The following is a 22,550-nucleotide window of genomic DNA, read 5'->3' on the forward strand; positions in this document are numbered from 1 at the left end:
ATCAGGGGTGGAATATTCTAGGAGAAGACCGTATCAGCAACGATGATAATACGTTCAAGTACGAATAAGATACGCTTTGACGACTGTCGTATCATTTGCATCCAGAGGAAGATGGGAATCATCTCTTGTTCTTCTTCGCTTTTCTCTAAACCCTGCCAAGAACTGTTGGCCTCAACAAAGAGATGGCCATGTGGGGGAATCGGGCCTCAAATCTTAAGTTTCTCAGTGATATATGCCAGGAACACGAACACTATCTATCGGCCGTCTAAAAGGGAGTTTTGGGCTTAGTTGGAAGAGAAAAACCAACTTGATTTGATGTGACTTTTCTCGTTCCAGCTTCCCCGTTGCCCTTCCCCCCTGGTCTGTCTATTTTTTGTATATTGTCGATCTCGCTCTTGGACCAGTCAGATTTGAAAACTCAGGAAAAGAGAAGAAATGTGACAAACTAGGAAATTCCCACTAGCGGCTGCTCAAGTTTGAGTTGCGTAGATGCTAACAAAGCAAGTGGTATCAGCCCGTTTGTTCGTTCGCTGCGGGCAAAGGATGAGACATTCCGGGTGACATTCCGGCTGATTATTCCCATCCTACGCCCGCAAGTAAGCTGACAGTTTGACGCCAGGAACTAGAAACTCCTGAGCTCCTTTCACTCTTATTTGGTAGTTAGTAGCTAAAGCTTGCAGCCTTTACAAAGGAGTGATCTACAGTTCGAGTCATTCATAGCTATCTCAGATGTATGCGTTCAAGCTAGCGAACGTTGAGATTGTATGGTAATGTGTAGTTTGTACTTGCGATGTGCCCTGTTCCTAGCTGGGCGGGTCGTCCGGGATAAGGGTATCCAGGTGATGCGTTTTCATCCCACAGTACCGTGGTCGAGGTAGCTGTTACAGTCGCAAACAGAGCCTTTACTGGAAAAGCTCATCCGCGGGCCATCCATCTCTTTGGTAGAAAGCACCCGAAAGATCCTTGTTTCTCTGGTATTTGGGATGGGTCCCTATTGACAGGGACGCCGGGATTTGGTGGAAACACTGGGCGACTTGGGATGAAACTCGAACAAGGGGATGTCGTGCGGCGCTGTGTGATGGTGATGGTGATGATGGTAGATATCAATGCAGTTATGTTTGTGTATGTAAAAACCAGTATGATGGATGTCCCCAGGCCACCAGATGGTCTGTTGGCAGGTCATTAAAGGGATAAGGCGAATACGTAGGTTGGTGCCTTCGTGTCCGGGTGAGCTATCAGGTAGTGGAAAGTCCGCTCATCAGCTAAGCTGGCTGACTGTAGGCTAGCAGCTAGCCTGCCTTGGTAGCTAATGCACCTGTAGCTAATGTTGTAGAGATCCGCTGCCTCTCTAAACTCCCCCCACTCCTCCACTGTTGCGTGCTGCGTTGCGTGCCCATAACCAGGATCATGAACTAGGACCAGAGCCCAGGATCCCAACTTACAGGGCCTGTGTGTTGTATTGTCTTAGTTTTTTGTTTTTTTTGTTTAGCATGACAATGATCAGTCATGCTTTAACTTTTTTTTTGTGTCCACTTACTTCGGATCCTATCGTGCACGATAAATTACCGAAAAGGGAAAATGCAAAGAGTTGGTTGAAACAGTCTGTAACTAAAATGTAGGTCGTCGGTTGTAGTGCATGTAAGATGATGTCCCCTTTTTCTCGCCACGGCCCGTCCTGTCTCGGCATCTTCCTGCAATTAGAAAGAGACAAGTAAATAAAATGATTGGATGCTGATGCTCGCCTGCGATCTAAAGCCGAAGAAAAAAAGGTTGCATGGCTGGCTGGGGATCGGCAGCAAGAAAGAAGACAGTTGGTTATTTGCTGAAGTCCCCGCTTCTCGAAGCCGAGCCAAGACTTTGAGAGAAGCACAAAGAGATGAGATGCAGATTTTCTTGGATAATTAATCCGATAGAGGCGCAGAAAAAAAAGAGATTAATTGTCAAACCTGTCAAAACCCATCAACCTCCGGCAGTTGTTCGAGATAGAGTGCCTTGTACTATAGCCTAATAAGACTCTTCAAGGTCATCCCTCCCTCATGGCCCCAAGAAAAGATACAAAGACCCCTACTAGGACAGCATTCAAGGGTGGCTGGTGCTGGAAAGATGGAAAACAAGGGCCTCTTCTCGGCTACGCTTAAGCCTGAGCTTGCGGGCAGACAAGGCGAACTCATTGGTTCTGTGCCGAGTCCTTGGGTCTATATCCGTAGAAGTGACATGACATTGGAGTCCTGTCTTGACTTGACATTGAAGAATATACGTGCGTGGCGACGTGTTTTCTCTATTTCTCATTTCATTTCCCTTCAAATGCACATACGCACCTTGAGTTGACTCACTGTGTTGCAATCTCTCCTGTTTCGGCTTCTCCAACCCTCTGCTTGTACTGTCTGTCTGTCTGTACCTTGCATGAAAACACAACCTCCAACTCATCTTTCGACTTAACTCACCGCAATTCGATTCCTTTCTAAAGACCTTGACAAGTGTCTGCCTACCTGGCTCACTTGTTCGTTGTCTGTCTGAGCGCAACTACGCTTATCGTCATTCATACTGGTCTTGGGTCTTGAACTTCTGTATTAGGATATTTCTTCATGTGTGTATGTATTTCTTGGCTTCTTCATCTTTTTTTCCCATTCATTTTCCCTTTCCGACTGGTCTGTTTGGTTTTAGTGCCATTTCCAACATGTATGTTGGTTCCCCCCCTCCCTCCAATGCCTTGTCTTGTCTGCGTCTGCCCGACCCAGTCCAGCCGAGTCTAGTCCACTCCAGTTTGCGATTCGATTCTTTCCATGCACAGACTAACAAGCCTCCCCGCAACCAGTGACTGATTTATGAGGTCTCTCTCAACAATCGGTTCCAGCACCCGGAGACATTCACGGTAGTCGCACTATTTGGCCCACGCCGACGATAATATTCGCATCACCATCATTCGATACCGACCCTCATTGAGACTGATCCCATCGTTAAATCGCTTCCCCTCACCCGCAACAAAGAAAGCCCTTGAGGCACCCCAACCCAGCCTTAGACACCGACCCTATTAGCGAAAAACCCACTACTATTGCTGTTTCTTTCACCTCAATGCGGGACGGGCGCGTGAATGTGGATGTGGACAAGCAATGGCTTAGGCTTGCGACCGCCAAACATGGACGAACAAGACAACTCTCGATCTGGTACCTCCAGTGATACCACGTCCTGGAACCAAGCCTCAACCTCCGACCTCAACCTTCCCCGGGACCCAAAGATGGAACGCTCAAGCGCCTCCAACCTGAGGTCTGCCTTTCGAAATACACTGATAAATGCCTCTAATACCGTTCGCTCCGTAACTCCAGATCCCGTCGAGCCTCCCACGCCTCCCACCCTCAGCGTGACGACGGACTCTCTTCAATCTCCAGAAGATGTCTTCTTGCAGCAGACCTCTCCCCGCTCGATACCCTCCTCTGCAGGTCCTACTCGCAGGCAAGGCATGGTTTTCAACGAGGTTTTCAGCGAGTCGTACGAAAGCAGCGAATCTAGCCCTCCGAGGCAACACTTACGACATACGAGCGGCAGTCTACGACCTCGGACGCGCACAATGGATACTTCTATGCTAGCTCAAAGAAGTGTACCACCGCCTACATCAGAGCGACACCGTGTTGGCAGTGTAAGCTCATCAGGGTCATTGCACCCGTCGGATGAACTAAGACCGCAGCTCAGCTCGTTGGACTCTTTACACCATTCTTTAATAACAGGACGAGACTCCTCAGGTGTGCCAAAAGACAAAAAAGCGAGAAGACTTATGAAGCGGCAATCATCCCGACCTACCTCCCCCCTCATCTCTCCACCACCTTCCGTCGACTCACTACCGTTACCCATAGCTACCGATGATGCGAATAAGGTTCTGCTTCTCATGAGAACTCTGTGCGGTCGGATGCGCGGCGAGATAGAGTACCAAGGCGAAACGGGTGGCCCCTGGCACAGTGGAGTGGCCTACATCGAAGAAGAGAAGGGGTGTCTCATGTTTGATTCGGGACAAAATGGACCCTTTCACATCCCACTTGTTTCCGATCTGCGTGGTTGCAGGGTCCTCCCTGTCGATTATCCCGAACTGACTAAAGAATGTTTGGAGTTGGTTTGCCTGCAGCCTCCTATCGAAATTCTGATATGCCCTCGGCAAATGGAAGAGTTTGATTTGTGGTTGGCAGCTTTACTATGCTGGCAACAATTACGCCCAACAGGGATCAAGCTTTCCAACAGCAAGCCGAATAACCAGGTTATGCCGATGAGACCGGAGCTTAGGAGGCATGGCTGGTCTCAAGAGAAAAATAAGCCCACGAGTATTATCAAGGTCGGAAAGGTTATGTTATGGGATAAGGGTCTAGCTGTCTCACCGAGGGCGATCGTTAAACGGCCATCAACAAGAGATCTTCGTTCACCAACTACGTCGTGGAGGAGGGTCTCTTGTATTCTCCAGGACGGCGGAGAGTTCAAACTCATGACAGAGAACGACGTCACAGTCCTGTCCATTATCGACCTTTCACAACTCTCTCGTTGTGCCGTTCAACAACTCGATCGCACGGTACTTGACGAGGAATACTGCATTGCCATATTCCCTATTTATGCCACATCATCCACTCATCTTTCCATCTTCCGACCAGTGTACCTGGCGCTCGACAGCAGAATTCATTTCGAAGTTTGGCTATGTCTCCTCCGAGCTTTTGCAGTACCAGACATATATCACCTCGACGACCCCAACACATCACAAATCTTGGAAGTAGACAATATCGAAAACGAACACAATGGTGAAGTCTTTCGAATCGAAAAGACTATCAGTGTCCGAGTTACTGAAGCAAAAATCAAGACTAGACCGAGCGGGATCGGTGCAGTTGAATCGACAATACATGAGAGGCCAGGTCGGCCAGAGCCTGATCCTTTGATCGGTAACTATCTGGCCGAGGTCATATTAGACGGCGAAGTGCGAGCGCGAACGACGACCAAGACAGGGACGAAGAATCCTTTCTGGAGAGAGGACTGCGACTTTACTGATCTTCCACCTTCTACACCGTTATTATCTGTTGTGTTGAAGAGGGTAGAAGGAAATATGGATAGTTCGAGCAATCTCCTTCAGGCTTCTGTAGGATTGCCAAGAACGCGGAACTTGCAAGAGTTTGTGGTTGGAGCTGTTGACCTTGGTCTTGATCAGATTGATCGTGGCAAGGATAACGAACAATGGCTTCAAGTATTTGACGAGAAGCACCAGTCTGTTGGACAGATGCTAATCAAAGTGAATCACGACGAGCATGTTGTTCTTCTGTCCAAGGAATATGAACCGCTTAAGGATATCCTGCAACGGTTCCCAGCAGGGTTGACAAATTCGATCTCGGCTGTTTTGCCCGGACATTTGCGTAGACTATCAGAGTTATTCCTCAACATTTTTCAGACATCCGGCACTGCCACCGAATGGCTCATGGGCTTGGTGGAAGACGAAATTGATGGAATTGGTAACCAGGCTTCCATGAAGAAGTATCGATTTAGCAGTCGCCTTAAATCCAACGACTCGATTGATGCAGCGACCGATCGCGAGCTCATTGTGCGAGATATGAGCAAGTCCCTCGCTGGAGAAGCAAACTTGCTCTTCCGCGGCAATTCACTACTAACGCAGTCTCTCGAGTTCCACATGCGCCGCCTTGGCAAGGAGTACATGGAGGAGATCCTGCAGGAGAAACTTTTCGAGATCAACGAGATTAACCCGAACTGCGAAGTTGATCCCAGCAAGATTACCAACGAAGCGGATCTGGATCAGCACTGGACTGTTCTTATCCACTACACGACTGAAGTATGGAAGTGCATCGCCAACTCAGCCAACCGACTGCCCCCTGAGCTACGACACATCCTCAAGTATATTCGAGCAGTTGCAGAAGACCGCTACGGAGACTTCTTGCGCACCGTCACGTATACATCCGTGTCCGGTTTCCTGTTCCTTCGCTTCATCTGCCCAGCCATCTTGTCACCAAAGCTGTTCAACCTTCTCCGTGACCACCCGCGACCTCAAGCGCAACGAACATTTACCCTTATCGCAAAAGCACTGCAAAAGCTAGCAAACTTGTCCAACTTTGGCAAGCGAGAAGAGTGGATGGAACCGATGAACCGCTTCTTGAACCTGCAACGACAATCTGTTCGCGACTATATCGACCAGGTCTGCAGTATCCCCGCGGATCGTGAAACTAACAACTTTGTTCCGGCTGGTTACAGCACACCTGTTACTATTCTCGGTCGCCTGAGTCTGACCTCCAAGGAGGGCTTCCCTAGCCTGCCATACTTAATCGACAACACGAGAAACATGGCTAGCCTTGTGAAGTTATGGGTGGACGCCAGACCAGTCGATGATAAGAGAGAACAAGTAGATCCAGAGCTTCTCACCTTTAACGATATCTGCTTCGCCCTTCAAGAACGTGCCGACGCCTGCCTCGCAAAGGTAGAATCCGAACGCGCCAGCGAAACAGCAACAAACGCCACAACAGAAGACGTTGCCGAATCTCTCGAACAAGCCTCCCTCATGGAATCACTCTCTATCTCATACGCCGGCTCCTCAACAGCATGGAACGACGTCTACGAGCCGCCTCCACCCGGCAGCTCAGGTAGCGAAGTCAATGATGAAAACGCAGCGCAGAACAGTCGTCGACGCAGTAAGGAGCGACGTCGCCATCACCACCACCATCACAAAGAAGGCTGGGAGCATCGTAAGCAGCGGCGTGCGAGCGCGGGAGGAAGCGCGAGTGCGAGTAACACGCTCAAGTCTAAGAACGGACGCGTGGGACGCACGATTCTCAGCGGCATTATGCGCATAGGCGGGCGCGGCGAGAGCCCCGAGGGCAAGGAATCTCCAAAGCATCACAAGTAAAAGAGTAAAAAAAGGAACATTTTATATCCATTTATACACGCCCTCACACACAGACACACAGACACACACACAGACACACACATATATATATACATATATACCTTTTTGGCGACTAGATGAAGGAGAGAGCTAGTCTTTATGATTGAATGAAACAATACAACTTCTTTCAACCACTTGTCTCATCTTTTTCTTCTTCTTTCATTTATACTTCGTTTTTTTATATCTTTCTCTGGGGGTTGGTGTTGGAGGGCGGGTTTGTGGTTTATATTTTGCATGGTAGACTTATAGAGTGGTCGTCTATCAAACATATTTAGCAATGGAGTCTAGTCTTTGGTTGGGAGGTATCAGACCGTGATAACGCTGGGCGTTTGTCTAACGGTGAAAGAAACAGAGGAAATTGTTGGGTATCATATAGAAAGGGGGCGGAATACTGTAGCTTTTAGATAAAACAAAAGATAGAACTTAACCAAGAATCACGACAATGTTCTCCTTTCAGCCCCTTGATCTAGTCCAACACGACAAAACGTAACCCAGTCACACATATCATAATCATTATGGCATCGTATCGTTTAAAGTAGATTGCAAGATATGCAATTCGATGGTATCTCATTCAGCGCCGACTCCTAAGTAACCCGCTTTTTCCTCGCATGGGTCATGTTATAATAAAAGATGGATCATATCCTCCGCCTCCCGTCCGTCATGTTAAACATTGCCTTTAGTTATGTAAATACAACTGGCGCTCTATATCGCTCATAGTGAGTAAAAACGACGCCCTCTATTTTCCGTGATGCCTTCTGGGCAGGTATCACTTAGGCGAAGAATTTCTTGTAAGCAGCCTTTTCCTTGGCAGCGCGAGCGGCAGCCTTGGTCTTGACGCCGTTGAGCTCGCGGACAATGGCGCTGTCGTTAGGGGCGAGCTTGCTGGCTTCGGTCAGGTCGCGCAGAGCAGCCTCCTCATCCTTGAGATGGATGTTGGCAAGGCCGCGGCGGTAGTAAGCCTTCGCGCGGTCACCGTCCGCGACTCCACTGACTTCGAGGGCAGCGGAAGCAGAGCGGGCAGCGTCGTCCCAAGCCTCAAGCTTGATGTTGAGGAGGGCCGAGTTGTTGTTAAGGGAGAAGCGTAGGGCTTGGAGCTCGTCCTTGATGGACTGAGGCTGGTCCTCAAGCTCAGGCTCCTCGTTGATGTAGCGCAGACCCTTCTGGTACTTGTCGAGTCCAAGCGAGTAGTTACCTGACTTGAAAGCAGTGTTGCCGTAGTCCTTACTGGCCTTTGCGATCTTGAGAACAGCGACAGCGTCGAGGGTGTCGGTGCAGTCCTCGGGGAAGTCCTCGTAGGGGTCGCCAAGAGCGTCGGGTTGCTTCACATCGGCAGCGAGGGCGGCATCGCCCGTGAGTTCACCACAGTCGGCAATGAGAGCCTCCTTGGCAGGACGATCGCCAGACTGGGTAGTAAGGTTCTCGATCTGGCGAACAATGGACTTGCCGTTGAGAACCTCTCCGAATACGACGTGCTTGCCATCGAGATGAGGGGTAGGAACGGTAGTAATGAAGAATTGGGAGCCGTTGGTGTCTAGTGGGGTAATCCCCGTTAGCATCATGACATGGTACGAGGAGACTCTGGCTGAGCAAACTTACTGGGACCAGCATTGGCCATGGACAGAAGGAAAGGCTTCTCATGCTTGATAGGGAAAGCCTCGTCGTCGAACTTGTTGCCGTAAATAGACTCGCCTCCAGTGCCGTCTCCAGCAGTGAAATCACCACCCTGGATCATAAACTGCTTGATGACGCGATGGAAGACGGAGCCCTTGTAGTGCAGAGGCTTTCCAGACTTTCCGATGCCCTTCTCACCAGTGCAGAGAGCGCGGAAGTTGTCGGCTGTCTTGGGGACGAGGTCGGCGTAAAGCTCCATGGTGATACGACCAACGGACTTGCCGCCGAGGGAGATGTCGAAGTAGACGCGGGGTCGCGCGGGGGATTCGCCTTCGGCCGCCATTGCAAAGTTTTGGTGAAAGGTTCTTGGGGGAGATTGAGAGGAGAAGAGAAAAGATGCAGTCGCTGAAAAGATGACTTTTGAAAAAGGAGGCTTTTGTTATGGAGGAAGGAAGGAGTTATCACGACGTGGGGTTTGTTTAGTTCAAGGGCAGAATCGCACAGAAGGAAACAGAAGAGGGGAGCTTCTTTGCCAATTATGGGAAGGTTCCGTCACGATGCAAGTAATCGTGCCGCTTATAAGTGGGTAACTTGGATGAGGCCAGGGTACGATGATGATGGATGAACTAGGAATTGAGTCAATTGGATTGAATTGGACAATATTACTTATTCATTATAATGTATTCCTTGTTATTTATGACAGCTTATCTTGATTCCTCAGTATCATGGACAGTATTATATTCTGATACAAACATGTCTAAACTGAGATATCTTAGACTAGGGCCAAGTAGATCCCGTCAGCCCCTCCCGTCCCTTGATGACATCCGCGGAATGGACAACACAAGGCGCATCTTCTCTTCTTTACGTTGGTGATAAGTGAAAAGAAAGAAGAGAACTCCCTATCAATACTATTTACCGTAGCTGACAAATAAGAATGACTTGAAATAATAAATCAATTGGCCCTGGTGAGGCTGAAATTGACCCTGCAGCTAAGAGAGATTAGAGACATGACCCTTGAACTTTGCTCAGCCTACCTTAGTAGGTAGGTAGCATATATATTAACTGTGTCTTAAGTGAGAAAGTTGAAATATTAAAAACCCTTCATGTCTATCAGAACCGTTCATGCCATTTAGTCAAAACAAGCTCATGTTGAGAAAAGAGACAACATCACATCATGCAAAACACACTTTCTCATCTTACAGAAGTGGGGGAGGGGCAAGACGATGAGGAGGGGTCATCAACATGAGGCCCAGGACAGGGATCTGATAAGCGACCAGCCTCTAACAGCACACACGCTGTTTCTAGTCAACTGTTAGAAGAACAGTATGTGAACAATATTATATGAAGTCGTGTGAGTCTGAATTACATATGTTCTCAAGTATAAATCCCCATCTTCTCATTAAAAATAAGTGTCGTTTCATGGAATAGAAAGACATTGCCTGACCTGACCTGGGATTACTTCTACAAACACGGAATTTCAGCCCTTGTAGCACAACACAACATACACCCTCTCAAAGACGCACAAGACATGCCGTGTCTATGCTGGTCAATGCTCGCCAGGACTTCCAGCTCTATCTGTAAGAGTCAATAGCCGAATATCCTCCCGAAAAGGCGGCTTCTCATAGCCATCGTCTCATCCAGTAGTGACGGTAACACAGCTAGTTCCAAAAACACGTCTTTCTACCAACACGTTTTTGGGAAACTTTGCTACGAGTTTTGGAGTGTAATACATGAGAAACTGCCTCATACTGAATCACTATTTATCTCTTGTGCTCTCGCTGGCTAATTCTCTGATACTGCAAGGCAAGCTGATAGCAGCTGTGAAATCCACCAAACTTCCTATTCTTTTGTCTAGCCCGTCTATTCCTCTATAGACCATGTCCCTGTGCTGTATAATCCATGCCCTCTATAGAAAGCCGCTTTCAATGCATCTATCCCGTCTTGGCTCCGTTGTTCAGCTCAAGAGTGACCTGTAATATTTCATCATGATCAACACAGACTCACAAACAATCGTTGGAAAAAAACTCACCGGTCCGTCGTTTACAAGGGCTACCTCCATCCACGCCTGGAATTGACCATCCTTGACTCTCTCCTCCATATATCCACCCTTGACCTTCTGCACAAAGTAGTGGTATAGCCGGCGCGCTTCCTCCGGGTTGGCTGCGCCGTGGAAGTCAGGCTTGGCTCCCTTCTTTGTGCTAGCCAGTAGAGTGAACTGCGATACTGTGTTCGGATATCACGTCTCAGTCATTTTTATTTTCTCCCTTTTGTGGCTGGAAGAGAAGAGGGGAAAGAAAAGAAAAGAAAGGTTCAGAATCAAAACTCACCGCAGAGAACCTCGCCGCCAATATCGCCAACACTCTTCTTCCACTAGATTTCCCAAAAAATAAAAAAAGTCAGATGGAGACCTTGAGTAAACGATACCAAGGCCAGTTCTTACCTTGATGCCCTCCTCATCATCCCACAACTTCATCCTCAAGACCTTTGCGGCCATGAGATCGGCCTCCTTCTCTGTATCCCCAGGGGCTACGGCCGCAAAAGCCAAGACTCCCTTGCCGATCGACGAGATCATCTCCTTGTCGACGGTCACGGACGCCGACAGGACACGCTGCAGGATGACTATTTGAGTTGATTTTGGTCAGCTTTTCCCCTCAGCCCTCATGTTTCATTCGCTTTGCCAGTCGGCTATTGAAATGCACATACCCTTCATTTTTGTGATTATAAGTTTTTTTTTAAACTTGTGTAATTGAGAATGTGAGTTGAATTATCGGTTGGGCTTGAGTCAAGCTCTTTGTATGTGAATGTTGCTCCGTAGCCGGATCGGCATGGGTTCCGACTTTACCGTGTAACTTATCACTCATTTCCAGAAACCATGAGAAGATTTTTATTACAGCATTTTACTTTGAGGGGAGTCATGAGAGTTTAGGAGAATTAAGACAGTTACAAAGACAGCTTTCACGTTGAGTTTTGACGTTAAACTATGAGCCCCTCCTACTGGAATGTATCACAAAAGGGCCCTTTCTAGGGGAGTCCAACCGGCAATGAATGGATATGAATATAAGTCATGTGAGAAGCGTCTAGCGATGTGCTACATATCCGTACTATGCTGGCACTTATGCATATAGCCTTTAGCGAAAAACCACGTCATTGAAACTATCCCGCAATTACAGCAATGAGATATCACGCCATTATTGGATCTATAATCAATACATTGCCCAATAATCATTATTTGTCGTGAAATGATTGATTGAAACCAGCCATTAATTGAGTTTTCTCCAGGTTCCATCTGTAATGCTCACTATTCTAGCCCCCCAAAACTCCCCTGCGACCTGTTTCAGCAGCTAGCCGCGCCTCACTCCAGTTGACTCGCGCTCTTTTAACCAATGAAAACACTGCGGCTGCTTGGCCTCATCATTAGCATCCACACTCCACATCTCCCACCTTGAACCTTAGTAACATCAAATGCTGGCCAGCCTGTCTCTGTCTTGTCTTCAGCAACCGCATCTCACCTACCAACCGCTCGCGGAATTGAATTCCCTAACAACGGATACTGTATCATCACGTCATTATATTTAAAGACGACGAATCCTTTCATTTGCGACGCGCGGTTTAATCCCCATAATAAAGCCTCCCCTCCCCTTGCGCTGCTACATCCTCCCCCGACCGGTGCAGCCAAGGACGCACAACGACGCAGCCCCCGACATAGCAGTCGACCGAGACGAGCCCTGACGAACGACTAGATCCTGCGCCCGAGAGGCTGCATATATCTATTCATAATGGCCGCAAGGAAACTGGCCCAAGAGGTCGACAAGTGCTTCAAAAAGGTCGCCGAAGGCGTGACTGAGTTTGAATCCATCTACGAAAAGATCGAACAATCGAGCAACCCCGCCCAAAAGGACAAACTAGAAGATAACCTCAAGCGCGAGATCAAGAAGCTCCAGCGACTGAGGGATCAGATCAAAACATGGGCCGCTAGTAACGACATTAAGGACAAAGCTCCGCTGCTAGAGCACCGGAAGCTGATCGAGACGGTTGGTCCCCGCTGACAAAAGCGAGCAAGCTCGTACAAGTTCAATATTGACTCGGTTCTGTGGAAATAGCAAATGGAAAAGTTCAAGGCAGTGGAAAAGGCCATGAAGACGAAAGCATATTCGAAAGAAGGTCTATCAGCCGCCGCCAAGCTCGATCCCAAGGAGCAGGCAAAGGTCGAGGCTAGCGAGTTCCTAAGCGGTATGGTCGACGAGCTTGAACAGCAAATCGAGACCCTCGAAGCCGAGGGCGAATCGATACAAGCGACCATGAAGAAGGGCAAGAACAACACCGCAAAGGCAGAACGCATCGCCGAAGTCGAACGGGTTATCGAACGACATAAGTGGCATCAAGGCAAGCTGGAGCTCATCAGGAGATCCTTGGAGAACGGCGGAGTTGAGCCCGAGCAAGTGACCGACCTAGAAGAGAGCATTCGATACTACGTGTCGGACGGCATGAACGAGGACTTTATGGAGGATGAGGAGATGTACGAGGAACTGGATCTTGAGGACGAGGAAGGCACCTACGGCATGGGCGCCGAGAACGAAAAGGGCTCTTCCCTGGACGCGCAATCCGTGCAAGAGGATCTGACACCCGACACTGACCTGCCAAAGACGCTGACGAGGAAGGCGCCGAAGGAAGTCGATCCAGTACGGAGAACGTCTTCCCAAACAAAGTCGCCCTTACCTGCACTCGCAACGCTTCATGCTCCTCTACCTACCATTAGCAATGGCAACTCTGGAACACCAGTTATGAAGCCCGCCTCAGTGCCCTCGAGGCCTGCTGGAGAGGGTCTCAAGTATGCCTCTGCAGCTGCGGCTGCAGCTGCAAGTGACAAGAACAATGTGGGTATTTCCCCATTACCTCCACCACCTGGCGCCGCATCTTCAAGTATATCTCCATTGCCACAATCTCGAAGCAGTGCTACCAACTCCCCTGCTACATCCTCTGCCCAGCCCGCTTCTCAACAACCAGAGTCCAAGCAGCCCACACCGGCGCCAGCACCTGCTGAACCCGAGCCTGTGCCTACGCCAGCACCCGTGCCCGCACCTACAAAACCGTCCAAGCGATCAAAGGCTGCTGGAAAGCAGGTTCTGGTGCCCGAGACTCCAGCGCCGTCAAAGCGTAGGTATATCGTAAAGCCATGTTTGATCTCGATTGCTGACTCCCACATAGCCGCAAGGACAAATGGCACATCCAATGGTGTCAAGTCTACCGAGGAAGAGGAAGAGTCCATCTACCACCTGCCTGCATCGTTGCAAGATCTGGTTGATACCTATGAGACTTCAAGAAAGCGGCCATACCCTCCCTCCGCACCATCAGCATTACGCATGATGACTGCCAGCCAGGCCAGCTGCCCCGATGTTGTGGATGCCGATGTGCCACGAACATACCGACCCGAAGTGCCGGTACCCCCAACAGGATCCAACTTCCCCCGCGAGCCGCTCCCCCTTTTCGACGACCCGCGGTTGTACTCACGCATCGATCCCGACACTCTGTTCTACGTGTTCTACTATAAGCAAGGATCCGCTCAACAGTACATGGCTGCCAAGGCTCTCAAGGATCAAAGTTGGCGATTTCATAAGCAATATCAAACATGGTTTCAAAGACATGAGGAGCCTAAGAACATTACCGAAGATTTCGAGCAGGGGACATATCGATTTTTCGACTATGAGAGCACTTGGTTAGTAGAATCTCATTCGTCAATTATGGTGATCTAAGCTGACATGAATGCAGGATGAATCGACGAAAAGCCGACTTCAAGTTCGCCTACAAATTTCTGGAGGATGAGGTTTAATCTTAGATTACCCCAACATCCAACGATCGCCTCTCTTTGGTTTGTGTGAAAAATGGAATGGAGCTATGGGTTCGGGCAGTCTGTACTTTGGTTTTGTGACCTCCCGGAGAGGGCCACATTAGGAGCACAGGGAGATAAGAACGGTATTAGCGGCAGCCTCATCTTCTTTCCCTGTCCTCGCTTTTGTTGTTCTTTGGGACAGGTAAATATGCTACAAGGGTCGTTAGTTACCCCATCTTTTGAGAATATGAAATACGAACCTTTCGAGTGCCGGGCTGCAGCCCTGGATGACAAGACCTTTCGGTATATGAAAGCAAATGTGACCGGTCCGTCTGCCTTGTGAATCCTCTGACAGATAGTTATCCACGAAGGCAGGAAGCGGTGAGAAACCTAGTTTTTGGGGGAGTCGGCCACCTCTTTTGTTACTGCAGCCTCATAATCGGTTGGCTTTGAGAGCAGAGACTTTGCTTAGTGGCGCACCGCCATGTTATGTGCCTGCCTTGCTGACATTGTCTCTGGAGCTCCTTAATAAGCCGACCAATGTCGTGCCTGCTGCAATACATCTTTGGTAAGGCGTTCCAAATGATAGATTCTCAATCGACGAACTCAATGTTGAGGTTGCTGCATTGCTGCCCAAGGACTGAGACGACGCCGAATCCCGAGAGCTTCTGAGATAGTATAACTATAAGAATAGAACCAAATTCGGTAGGGAGCCGAATGTCTTGTCATTGATCTTAGGATTCTGCTGTTCCCTTTTCTCCATCAGCTATACAGACGCAACGCCTCGCGTGGGTTGGGATACTGTTACCTTCAACAGGGCAATGCTACATTTGTAGCACATTTTACATCATTCAAACGACGTGGCTCGCGGAGATGACAATTCATTCGAGTGGTCGAGACACAGGCAGATCCTTGCTGTCCTCAGGGTACAAATGCAACTCCAACTGCAACTACTTGTGCTATCTTGAGCTTTCTCATTACTCATTAAGCCTGAGCTGACATGTGTATGACTTGACTGAGAATGCCACGACACAATAAATTTCAAGCTTTACTCCTAGGCGAAAATACTGTTAAGAAAAGGTGTGTGTTATCATCCGAAGTCAAGGCTAGCGAAATGGATGCATCAGTGGCCTTGCCGCCGCCGATACAGTTGCCTCTTTCATATGCATCGGCACTCTTCAGTATGCCTATCAAGTCCTGGCAAGGCAATTTGTTTGTTGGCGTTTGTCAGCCGCCGCATTTGTCGGTGAGGTTTGCTCCTCTACGAATGACAAGCTTGCGGCACAGCGACACAGCTCTGCGCTTGCTGCCATCCATCACCAAAGTCGAAGGATTCATCTGAGAAGAGTCGCCGCCGGCCCCCAACTGGGTCGGAGTTCCCCGTAAGAGTTGACTGGGGTATGAAACGGAACCATTGGATGATAGATCAGGAAGGCTTCTGGAAGACTTCTATGCCCGTCATGCGCTCTTAGAGCTTCGCGGATGCAGATCCATGGATACGAGAAAGGGGCATCATTGAGCGGGCGTCAATTCCGCGCAATGAGCGACATGGATCAGTCTTCCTGCCAGGTTGTCATAGGTAGGGAAGGGTCCTGGGGTGGTGATGTGTCCGATGACCTGGTCAAAAACAATGATTTCATGGCAGGCGAACCATTTTCAACACTCCGCCTGCACTTGTTGTCTGCAACTTCAGACAGCCTCACTTATACATCTCAAGCTCGCCCAGAGACTTAAACCGCGGTCTGTTGAAATGACCGAGAGTGATCTACTCGGAAGATTTCCTGGCGGTGACATGAAAAGGCCGGAGAAGGGTCCGCTAGGTCACACAGATAACACAAGGCGCCCAGACTTGTTCTTGATCAGGCATAGAGACGGTTACTGGTTTTCTTGCTAGCCCGGCGCCTTAGGAGACTGCCTCGTCGATTTTTTGAGACATGTCAAAGTGGCTGCAATGTGAGAAACCGATAGACGCAGGACAAGTTACACAACGCTGAAGGTCAAACAAACAATAAGTGACCGACCGAATTGTGGGGAGCTGTGAAAGGTGTGGTAGATGGGGGAATGACGATACCGGGTTTAATTTGTCTGTGCTTTGGTTGTGTCAGACACATCGAGGCCGTTGAATGCTATTTGCCATTACCTGACAGAATGTTGATCAATCAACTATCCCCAAAACAACTTTATTTTGCTGCCTGCTGAAGCACGATGATCTGTTCTTGGCTATCACCAAAGGAACAGCCACTCAATTGGCGCATCTCCTGAGGTTTCTCCATAGTGTTGAGGCTCGTGCTCGTGCTCGTGCTCATGCTTGTGAACACCGGGCGGCTGTTTAATGGCTTTGCACCACAGAGATCGACATAACAAGCTGGCCTTGCAGTGATGGCGTAGTGCTAATGCGAAGCATCGACTTTAGGCCGCCGCATAAAAGTGCACGATGTGATGCAATAAGCTGGTAGGAAAAGGAGGATTGGGGAAGAGATCGGATGTAAGTGTGGTGGGCTAATATCCTCTCTTTTTTAGCATTGTGATGGAAGATGACCTGTGGTTGCAGTGAATTGGGTCATAGCTTCTCGCCTAGAAGACCAAATAGAAGGGCAGGTACGCAGGGGGTAGCTGCAAAGGAGCAGGAGGGGTAACCAGTGCGATGATGGTAAGTGGAAGTGATGGCAGGCAGGGCAGGTACCACCTAAGGTGCACTGCATCTTTCTTGTGCAGAGACAGGTAACTTTTTCCCTACAGAAGGTACCTACCTCCTATGCTGTAGTACCGGCTCTGCCTTGTTGTTCTGCCACCACCAAATCATCCTCAATTATCCTTCCATCGTCATTTTCAACCTGTCTCCTCTGACCGAAAGTCAAGATAGACGAATCCCGGGTCATGTCGATCTAATTCCTCCCGCTACCGAGAGTCAAAAGCGATGATTACATTCCGCGGCTAATACACACCCTTGCCGTTTCTTGCTGCACCGAAGCTTCTTTGAAAGGTGATCAGGGTCACAAGCATGCAAATGAGTACTGGCCAAGCTAACTTTACCTTTGGTATTGACCGAACTTCGCTGCGCTGGCCTCGCACAGCCCCTATCCTACTGTTGCATACAGCACAGTCAGTGTTCGCTTATCGCTCGTCACCAACTTTGTCTTTACTGTCATCACTGCCGCATCCACTCCCGCAAGCCCGTGCCAGAACCATTTGTTAATTGGTATTCAGCCCCAGCGCATTGCCACGCCCGGTCGCCGCCCAACCGGTAACATCATCAGTTGCCGATACCAACTGAGCATACCAATTATGGGCAAACTAAGCAACCGGCTACCCACAGCCTTCAACCTGCAGCCAAGACGAATCCCCCAAATGGGTTTCCACCCTTGCTTCTGACCAGAAGCTTAGTTCCATACCGTCAATTGTAAAATTCCATTGGACTTATCAGTCTTCTACACACTACTGTCGCGCCATTCACGAGTTCCGTTTAACCCGGAGCTCCGTAAGGCGACCACTTGTTCCTGAAGTGCTCTTCTTGACCTCCGAATGCGCTACGTTAGCTCCTTTGTTACTGTTGCATCGCCCGCCATCTTTCCCTCTTCAAGACACCGGCCAAGAATGCATCATTCTTGATAGGATACCTACGACCTTGACGTGGTCTCCACGCATGCTTGTTGTTGTCTCCATCAAGCTTGACTTTACCCTGGTTCCCACCCAATCGAATAAGTCTCGATTCACTTACACATCACGAGCCAGCATGCGCCAGATGCTGCTGCTTCGCCTTCAACCCTTGTCCTGTGTACTGCATACTGCCCCCTTGCGTTCCTCCAGTCCTCGGTCCTGGAACTGGTTATCTCTTAGCCGTCTGTCATCTAGCTCACTATGCTCTACCTTATCGTGGGTTGGTCCGGGTTCCATAAGTTGGGTTCCCCGGCAGCTACCCCGGTCATGCCCTTAACCCCAGAATGTACTCTGGAACCTTGACGACACTTGCTGGGCCTTGCTGCCAGATGTGGCCGCGGCTGTTTGTGTATGTGAGGTCTCTTACAGTTTCAAGTCCATGCTGCCCTTTACCTTTTGTGTATTACACGAGTGACTCCTAACCTCGCCTCACTGACCAATGTGCGATTTGAGCCTCACCTTGACTGACAACGTCTTGGCCTGTACTAGTGTACTTTCTGCAACACCCCTTCTCTCACATCTCCGTCAAGCATATAACCACCACTCTCGTCCTCTTTTCATTGATTCATTAATCCATCAACATCATATTAATTCTCATGCCACAGACTTCATCTCTTCCATTCCAAGACCGCCATCAAGATATTACTTTGGTTGCGGGCTATACTTGCATGTTCTTTGTATCACTTACAACCTCTCGCGAGCTGATTCATAACTCATCGGCTCGACCTCTCAAGCACCTGTGCTTTCCATATCCCAGCTGATCGACTGGCACAACAAACAGTTTCTCTACGAGAAACAAACTATCAAAATAAAGACCATAACCATGGGCTCCAACCAATGGTACAGCAACGGCTGGTATCACGCCTCTTCTCCCCAGGATCAGGTCTCATCACCTACAGAGTACTTTTCTGGTTACTACCAGTCCCAGCCTATGGCCAGAGATATGAGCTCTGGTAACAGCTCCCAGGCTTCTACTATTCCGGAGTCACCTGTACCGCACAGCCACTATGCTCTGTACGGTTCATCACCGAACAGCTACTCTGGCTACCAACAAACACCAGATTATGAGCAGCAATTCTCTTCAGGGCAAGCCAGGACCGACGAGTCTACCATTCCCCGAAGTGAAACGTACGTATAATCTATGATCCAGCCATGGTTTGTCTCATTGCTAACTCTTGTCTAGTGGTAACGACTGGCCAGTGCAGTGTCTTCACCCTGGCTGTCCTGCTCGCCCTTTCAAGCGGACTGCGGATCTTCAGCGTCACTACAAGAATACCCATGCTCCTGAGTCAAGCAAAGACGTCTACTTGTGTGACTATCCTCGATGCGGTCGCTCCCGAGAGCCCTTCCACCGTCGAGATCACTTCAGAGATCATCTCCGTGAATATCACCGTGAGGATATCCAGAAGCGCGGAGCAACTGTCAACGAGGAATGGCTTGAGGGTCGATATGCGCCCTCTAGCTGGTGGCGTTGCCCACGCTGTCTTGTCAGAGTCTACGTCTCCAAGAACGGCTTCGAATGCCCCGGGTGTAAGACATCTTGCGAGTCTAAGCGCAAGGAGAAGCGCCGCAGCCGATCCTGAATTCTGTGAGCAAGGAAACAGCCTTGCACGCAGAAAAAGCCTACCACAAAGCATCACAAAACATTACACTTGATGGCTTGAAACTACAACCGGCTGAGAGTACGTCCAGCAAAACTATTCAAAGCAAGAACTTCTGCCATGTGTCATCTACCTTTAGGCTGTTCTTGCTTTAGATAGCTCACCGACATTGAATATCTCTCACAGTCAACCCAGCTTTGATGGTGAAAGCCTTAGCTGCAGCTCTTGTGTACATACTGTTACATCAAGGGACAGCAAAACGACACTCAATTCGTCTTGTTTCCTCACATGCATGCATCCCACCCACACCAAACAAACAACGCTTCTGCAGGATATTTCTGTGCCAGGCATTCTCAATCTTGGCACTTGCTCCTTCATTCCTGTCACTTACTACCATAAATGTCCTGGCGATCTGCAGGAAAACGCCCATGCGTTGCAGATCTTATCCCCACTGGGGCGTCTCATCGCGCTGAGGCTGACTTGAGAGAATTGTTCTGGAAGCGGGTAAGGGGGGCAGTCTGTGGGGATCATTTCAGCGTGGCTGTGTATGCACGATGGATGTTTCTGTCATGCTTCCATTCCTTCTTTCGAGTTTCCTTTCCTGGATGGATCTACTGGGGTCTGACTGGGGTTCACGATTCAAGTTGAAGGCACCAAGATAAGAGTGCGTGTTTATTGGCGGGTTGATAACGCAGTGACGTTTGTTACGAGACATGAGGCCAGCACGGTACATAGAATGTGTTATTATATAGACGGCGGGGAGTTTTGTTTTTCTTTTCTCTTTGGTTAGGTAGTATTGTTAGAATTAATGGCGCATTTAGACAAATCATTATTGTATTCCATAAACATCTGAACCCATGATAGCTACATTATGACGCCTCGCTTGAAGATGGCGATGCAACTCGACACTTTGTTTTCTCTTTACTCTCTTTGATGTGTCACATAATGGCAAAATCCCCTGTCCTGAACTTGTACAACAAGGCAAGAGATAAGTGAGTACAATAGTAGGAGATTATCCTTTGCTAGACCATACCCTAGTCACACTACAAGGTTGTGTTCCCCGCCGTGCCCACGAACGTAGTGTCCGGTTTACACGGCTCCGGAGACTCTCAAAACTCTCCCCATGCCACACTGCGCGATATGGCGCACTACATTTCCAGCTCGTGACCACATACGTAACCTGCGGATTCTCAGACCCCGGCTGACGTCTGAGTCACATTTGAGCCATCGATCTTGCTTTGTTTCCAATATGTTAGTCTTCCTCAATTGGATCATCGTCATAGTTGGGCATGGCGCGGAAATCGGGCCGCCCTTTGTCCCTGCGCTTCTTCCATCGTTTCCCATTCTTTGGTTCATAGAAGGTTACGGGTGGTTTATCAGAGGGGGCACCAGCAGCTAATCTTCCAATGAAGAGTTGAGGCTGGTGGAATTTGAACTCGGCCTGTATCGGTTCTGGCGACGAGGGCTGAGCAATGATCGAGCCGTTGGCATCTGTGGTATCTACCCTTGCGGTGACCTCCGAGAGTGACTGATCCTCCAGGTCTGAGTCTGGGTCTGTGCTTGAAGGTCTTCCCATCTCATCGTCCGCGATACCAAGTGTCTGTTTCATCGATAATGAGCTGTCTCGTGACACTGAGGGGGGCTCAGCAACATCACTTCGCGCTGCTGTTGGGCTCGAGGCTAGTGGTAAATCCTGAAATGTACAAGGACTATTTGTCCTTTCGAGACCCAGTTCGCGCCTGGTCTGCTCCTTCGCCTCGTCGAGGGCTCTGCGGGTAGTCTCAGCGATATTGTTATCGAAAACAAACCTTTTCCAAATTTCGTTCTCGTCTTCCGGATTTAGTGTCGTCTTCCTGTCAGTGTCCTTTTCAGTCACTGCTCCATTACTGTCTTCGTTCTCACTTAATAAGTCTAGCAAGTCTCGACAATTGGTAGTCTTGTGTGGATTTGGCCGAGCCGAAAGTACCCAGTCACTTCGGCGCTTGACACAGGCATGCCGTCTATCATGGTTCAGGTTCTTGAGTGGTTCGTGAGTTTCTAGAGTAATGGGAGAAGGTGAGTCGTCTTCTGTCTGTACTTCAGGGAGTTTTGGTTCGGAACTTAACACCTCGTTTTGTATATTGTCAGATGAAATGGCATTAGACGACCTGCTTTCGCATGATTGTAGTTGTGGCTCATCAGTTTGACTCAGCAATCTCTGTCGTGTAGTTCGGGGTTGGACCGGGCTTTGTGTTTGCGAATGTTCCTCTGATGAGTTCCAAAAGTGGCTGATTCCAGGGCTAATAGACCTTGGGGACTCGCTCATTTCGTTCGTTTGAGCTGGCTCTTTTGATGATATTATGGCCTTGGAGTTCAACCATGAATTCCACCGTATATCTTTGGTAGTGATACGCTTGGAAGATCGCGTTGGAGCGCCCAGAACAGCAGTGGTACTCATATTCTCCTCCAAGTCAGGTGAACGTATGTTGAACATCGAGGGTTGTGTCCCCTTGGTCGGTTGTGGTTGATGTATGATAGCTATGTGAGCATTTGCAACGAATCTCGGTTTATCGGACTCCTCCCGCCTATTCAGTCCTCGGTTACTATTTCCATGTGTAGTATTCAGGGCGCTCTTCGAGAGGCTTGATAGTTTGTTTCGAGAATCAAGCCGATCCGGGCTATTGTTGCACTTTCGGGGCCTTATTGTAACCCTTGTAAGTGTTTGTACATTCGGTGGTAGTTGGTAAGGCGGCATTGTTCCTATGTTCAGTGATCTATCTGGGCTCGAATCAATGTGACCAGGGAGGCCTTGTCGTGTGTCAAAGCTTCGCACAGAGCTGCTTTCCCAGCTCCAGCGAAGGTGTTGACTTCCGATGTTGATTCTCATTTCTTCGTTAGACAGTCCACCCAGCGTTCTCTTATTATAGTGGCCATATTGATCGTGTGTTGGGGGAATAAATGTGAG

The 22,550-nt window shown here is 49.0% G+C and overlaps 6 protein-coding genes across 6 annotated transcripts; 3 read left to right on the plus strand and 3 right to left on the minus strand.

The window, feature by feature from the left end:
- Nucleotides 1–3,565: 3,565 nt before the first annotated feature.
- Nucleotides 3,566–6,871, plus strand: EDB82DRAFT_422334 (uncharacterized protein; the record flags this gene model as incomplete). The annotated part of the gene is made up of 1 exon (XM_025732046.2): nucleotides 3,566–6,871. The coding sequence occupies one exon, from the start codon at nucleotides 3,566–3,568 to the stop codon at nucleotides 6,869–6,871; it is 3,306 nt and encodes a 1,101-aa protein (XP_025591010.2).
- Nucleotides 6,872–7,680: 809 nt separating this feature from the next.
- EDB82DRAFT_423160 (peptidyl-prolyl cis-trans isomerase D) lies at nucleotides 7,681–8,864 on the minus strand (the record flags this gene model as incomplete). The annotated part of the gene is made up of 2 exons (XM_025732045.1): nucleotides 7,681–8,441; nucleotides 8,507–8,864. 2 exons carry the CDS (start codon nucleotides 8,862–8,864, stop codon nucleotides 7,681–7,683), a joined length of 1,119 nt encoding a protein of 372 aa, XP_025591009.1.
- Nucleotides 8,865–10,452: 1,588 nt separating this feature from the next.
- On the minus strand, nucleotides 10,453–11,231 carry EDB82DRAFT_470020 (D-Tyr tRNAtyr deacylase-like domain-containing protein; the record flags this gene model as incomplete). The annotated part of the gene is made up of 5 exons (XM_025732044.2): nucleotides 10,453–10,491; nucleotides 10,551–10,744; nucleotides 10,849–10,891; nucleotides 10,962–11,140; nucleotides 11,225–11,231. The coding sequence occupies 5 exons, from the start codon at nucleotides 11,229–11,231 to the stop codon at nucleotides 10,453–10,455; spliced, it is 462 nt and encodes a 153-aa protein (XP_025591008.2).
- A 1,066-nt stretch (nucleotides 11,232–12,297) lies between these two features.
- Nucleotides 12,298–14,348, plus strand: EDB82DRAFT_519251 (Not1 N-terminal domain, CCR4-Not complex component-domain-containing protein; the record flags this gene model as incomplete). The annotated part of the gene is made up of 4 exons (XM_025732041.1): nucleotides 12,298–12,552; nucleotides 12,622–13,675; nucleotides 13,727–14,234; nucleotides 14,288–14,348. The coding sequence occupies 4 exons, from the start codon at nucleotides 12,298–12,300 to the stop codon at nucleotides 14,346–14,348; spliced, it is 1,878 nt and encodes a 625-aa protein (XP_025591007.1).
- Nucleotides 14,349–18,555: 4,207 nt separating this feature from the next.
- On the plus strand, nucleotides 18,556–19,697 carry EDB82DRAFT_8687 (uncharacterized protein). The gene is made up of 2 exons (XM_025732040.2): nucleotides 18,556–19,133; nucleotides 19,189–19,697. The coding sequence occupies exons 1-2, from the start codon at nucleotides 18,829–18,831 to the stop codon at nucleotides 19,586–19,588; spliced, it is 705 nt and encodes a 234-aa protein (XP_025591006.1). The 5' UTR covers nucleotides 18,556–18,828; the 3' UTR covers nucleotides 19,589–19,697.
- A 756-nt stretch (nucleotides 19,698–20,453) lies between these two features.
- Nucleotides 20,454–22,418, minus strand: EDB82DRAFT_482885 (uncharacterized protein). Its single transcript, XM_025732039.2, has one exon. It carries the CDS (start codon nucleotides 22,338–22,340, stop codon nucleotides 20,859–20,861), a length of 1,482 nt encoding a protein of 493 aa, XP_025591005.2. The 5' UTR covers nucleotides 22,341–22,418; the 3' UTR covers nucleotides 20,454–20,858.
- Between the last annotated feature and the right edge of the window lie 132 nt (nucleotides 22,419–22,550).

The sequence above is a fragment of the Fusarium venenatum genome (genome assembly GCF_020744135.1).
Source record: "Fusarium venenatum strain MPI-CAGE-CH-0201 chromosome Unknown EDB82scaffold_1, whole genome shotgun sequence".
In the NCBI taxonomy this organism is placed as follows: Eukaryota; Fungi; Ascomycota; class Sordariomycetes; order Hypocreales; family Nectriaceae; genus Fusarium; species Fusarium venenatum.

What these genes read in the sequence shown, in the direction of transcription:
- EDB82DRAFT_8687 (XM_025732040.2), top strand. Translation starts at nt 18,829, where the DNA reads ATGGGCTCCAACCAATGGTACAGCAACGGCTGGTATCACGCCTCTTCT. An exon ending in ACCATTCCCCGAAGTGAAAC is followed by an intron (nt 19,134 to 19,188) that starts GTACGTATAATC and finishes ACTCTTGTCTAG; the next exon opens with TGGTAACGACTGGCCAGTGC.
- EDB82DRAFT_482885 (XM_025732039.2), bottom strand. Translation starts at nt 22,340, where the DNA reads ATGCCGCCTTACCAACTACCACCGAATGTACAAACACTTACAAGGGTT.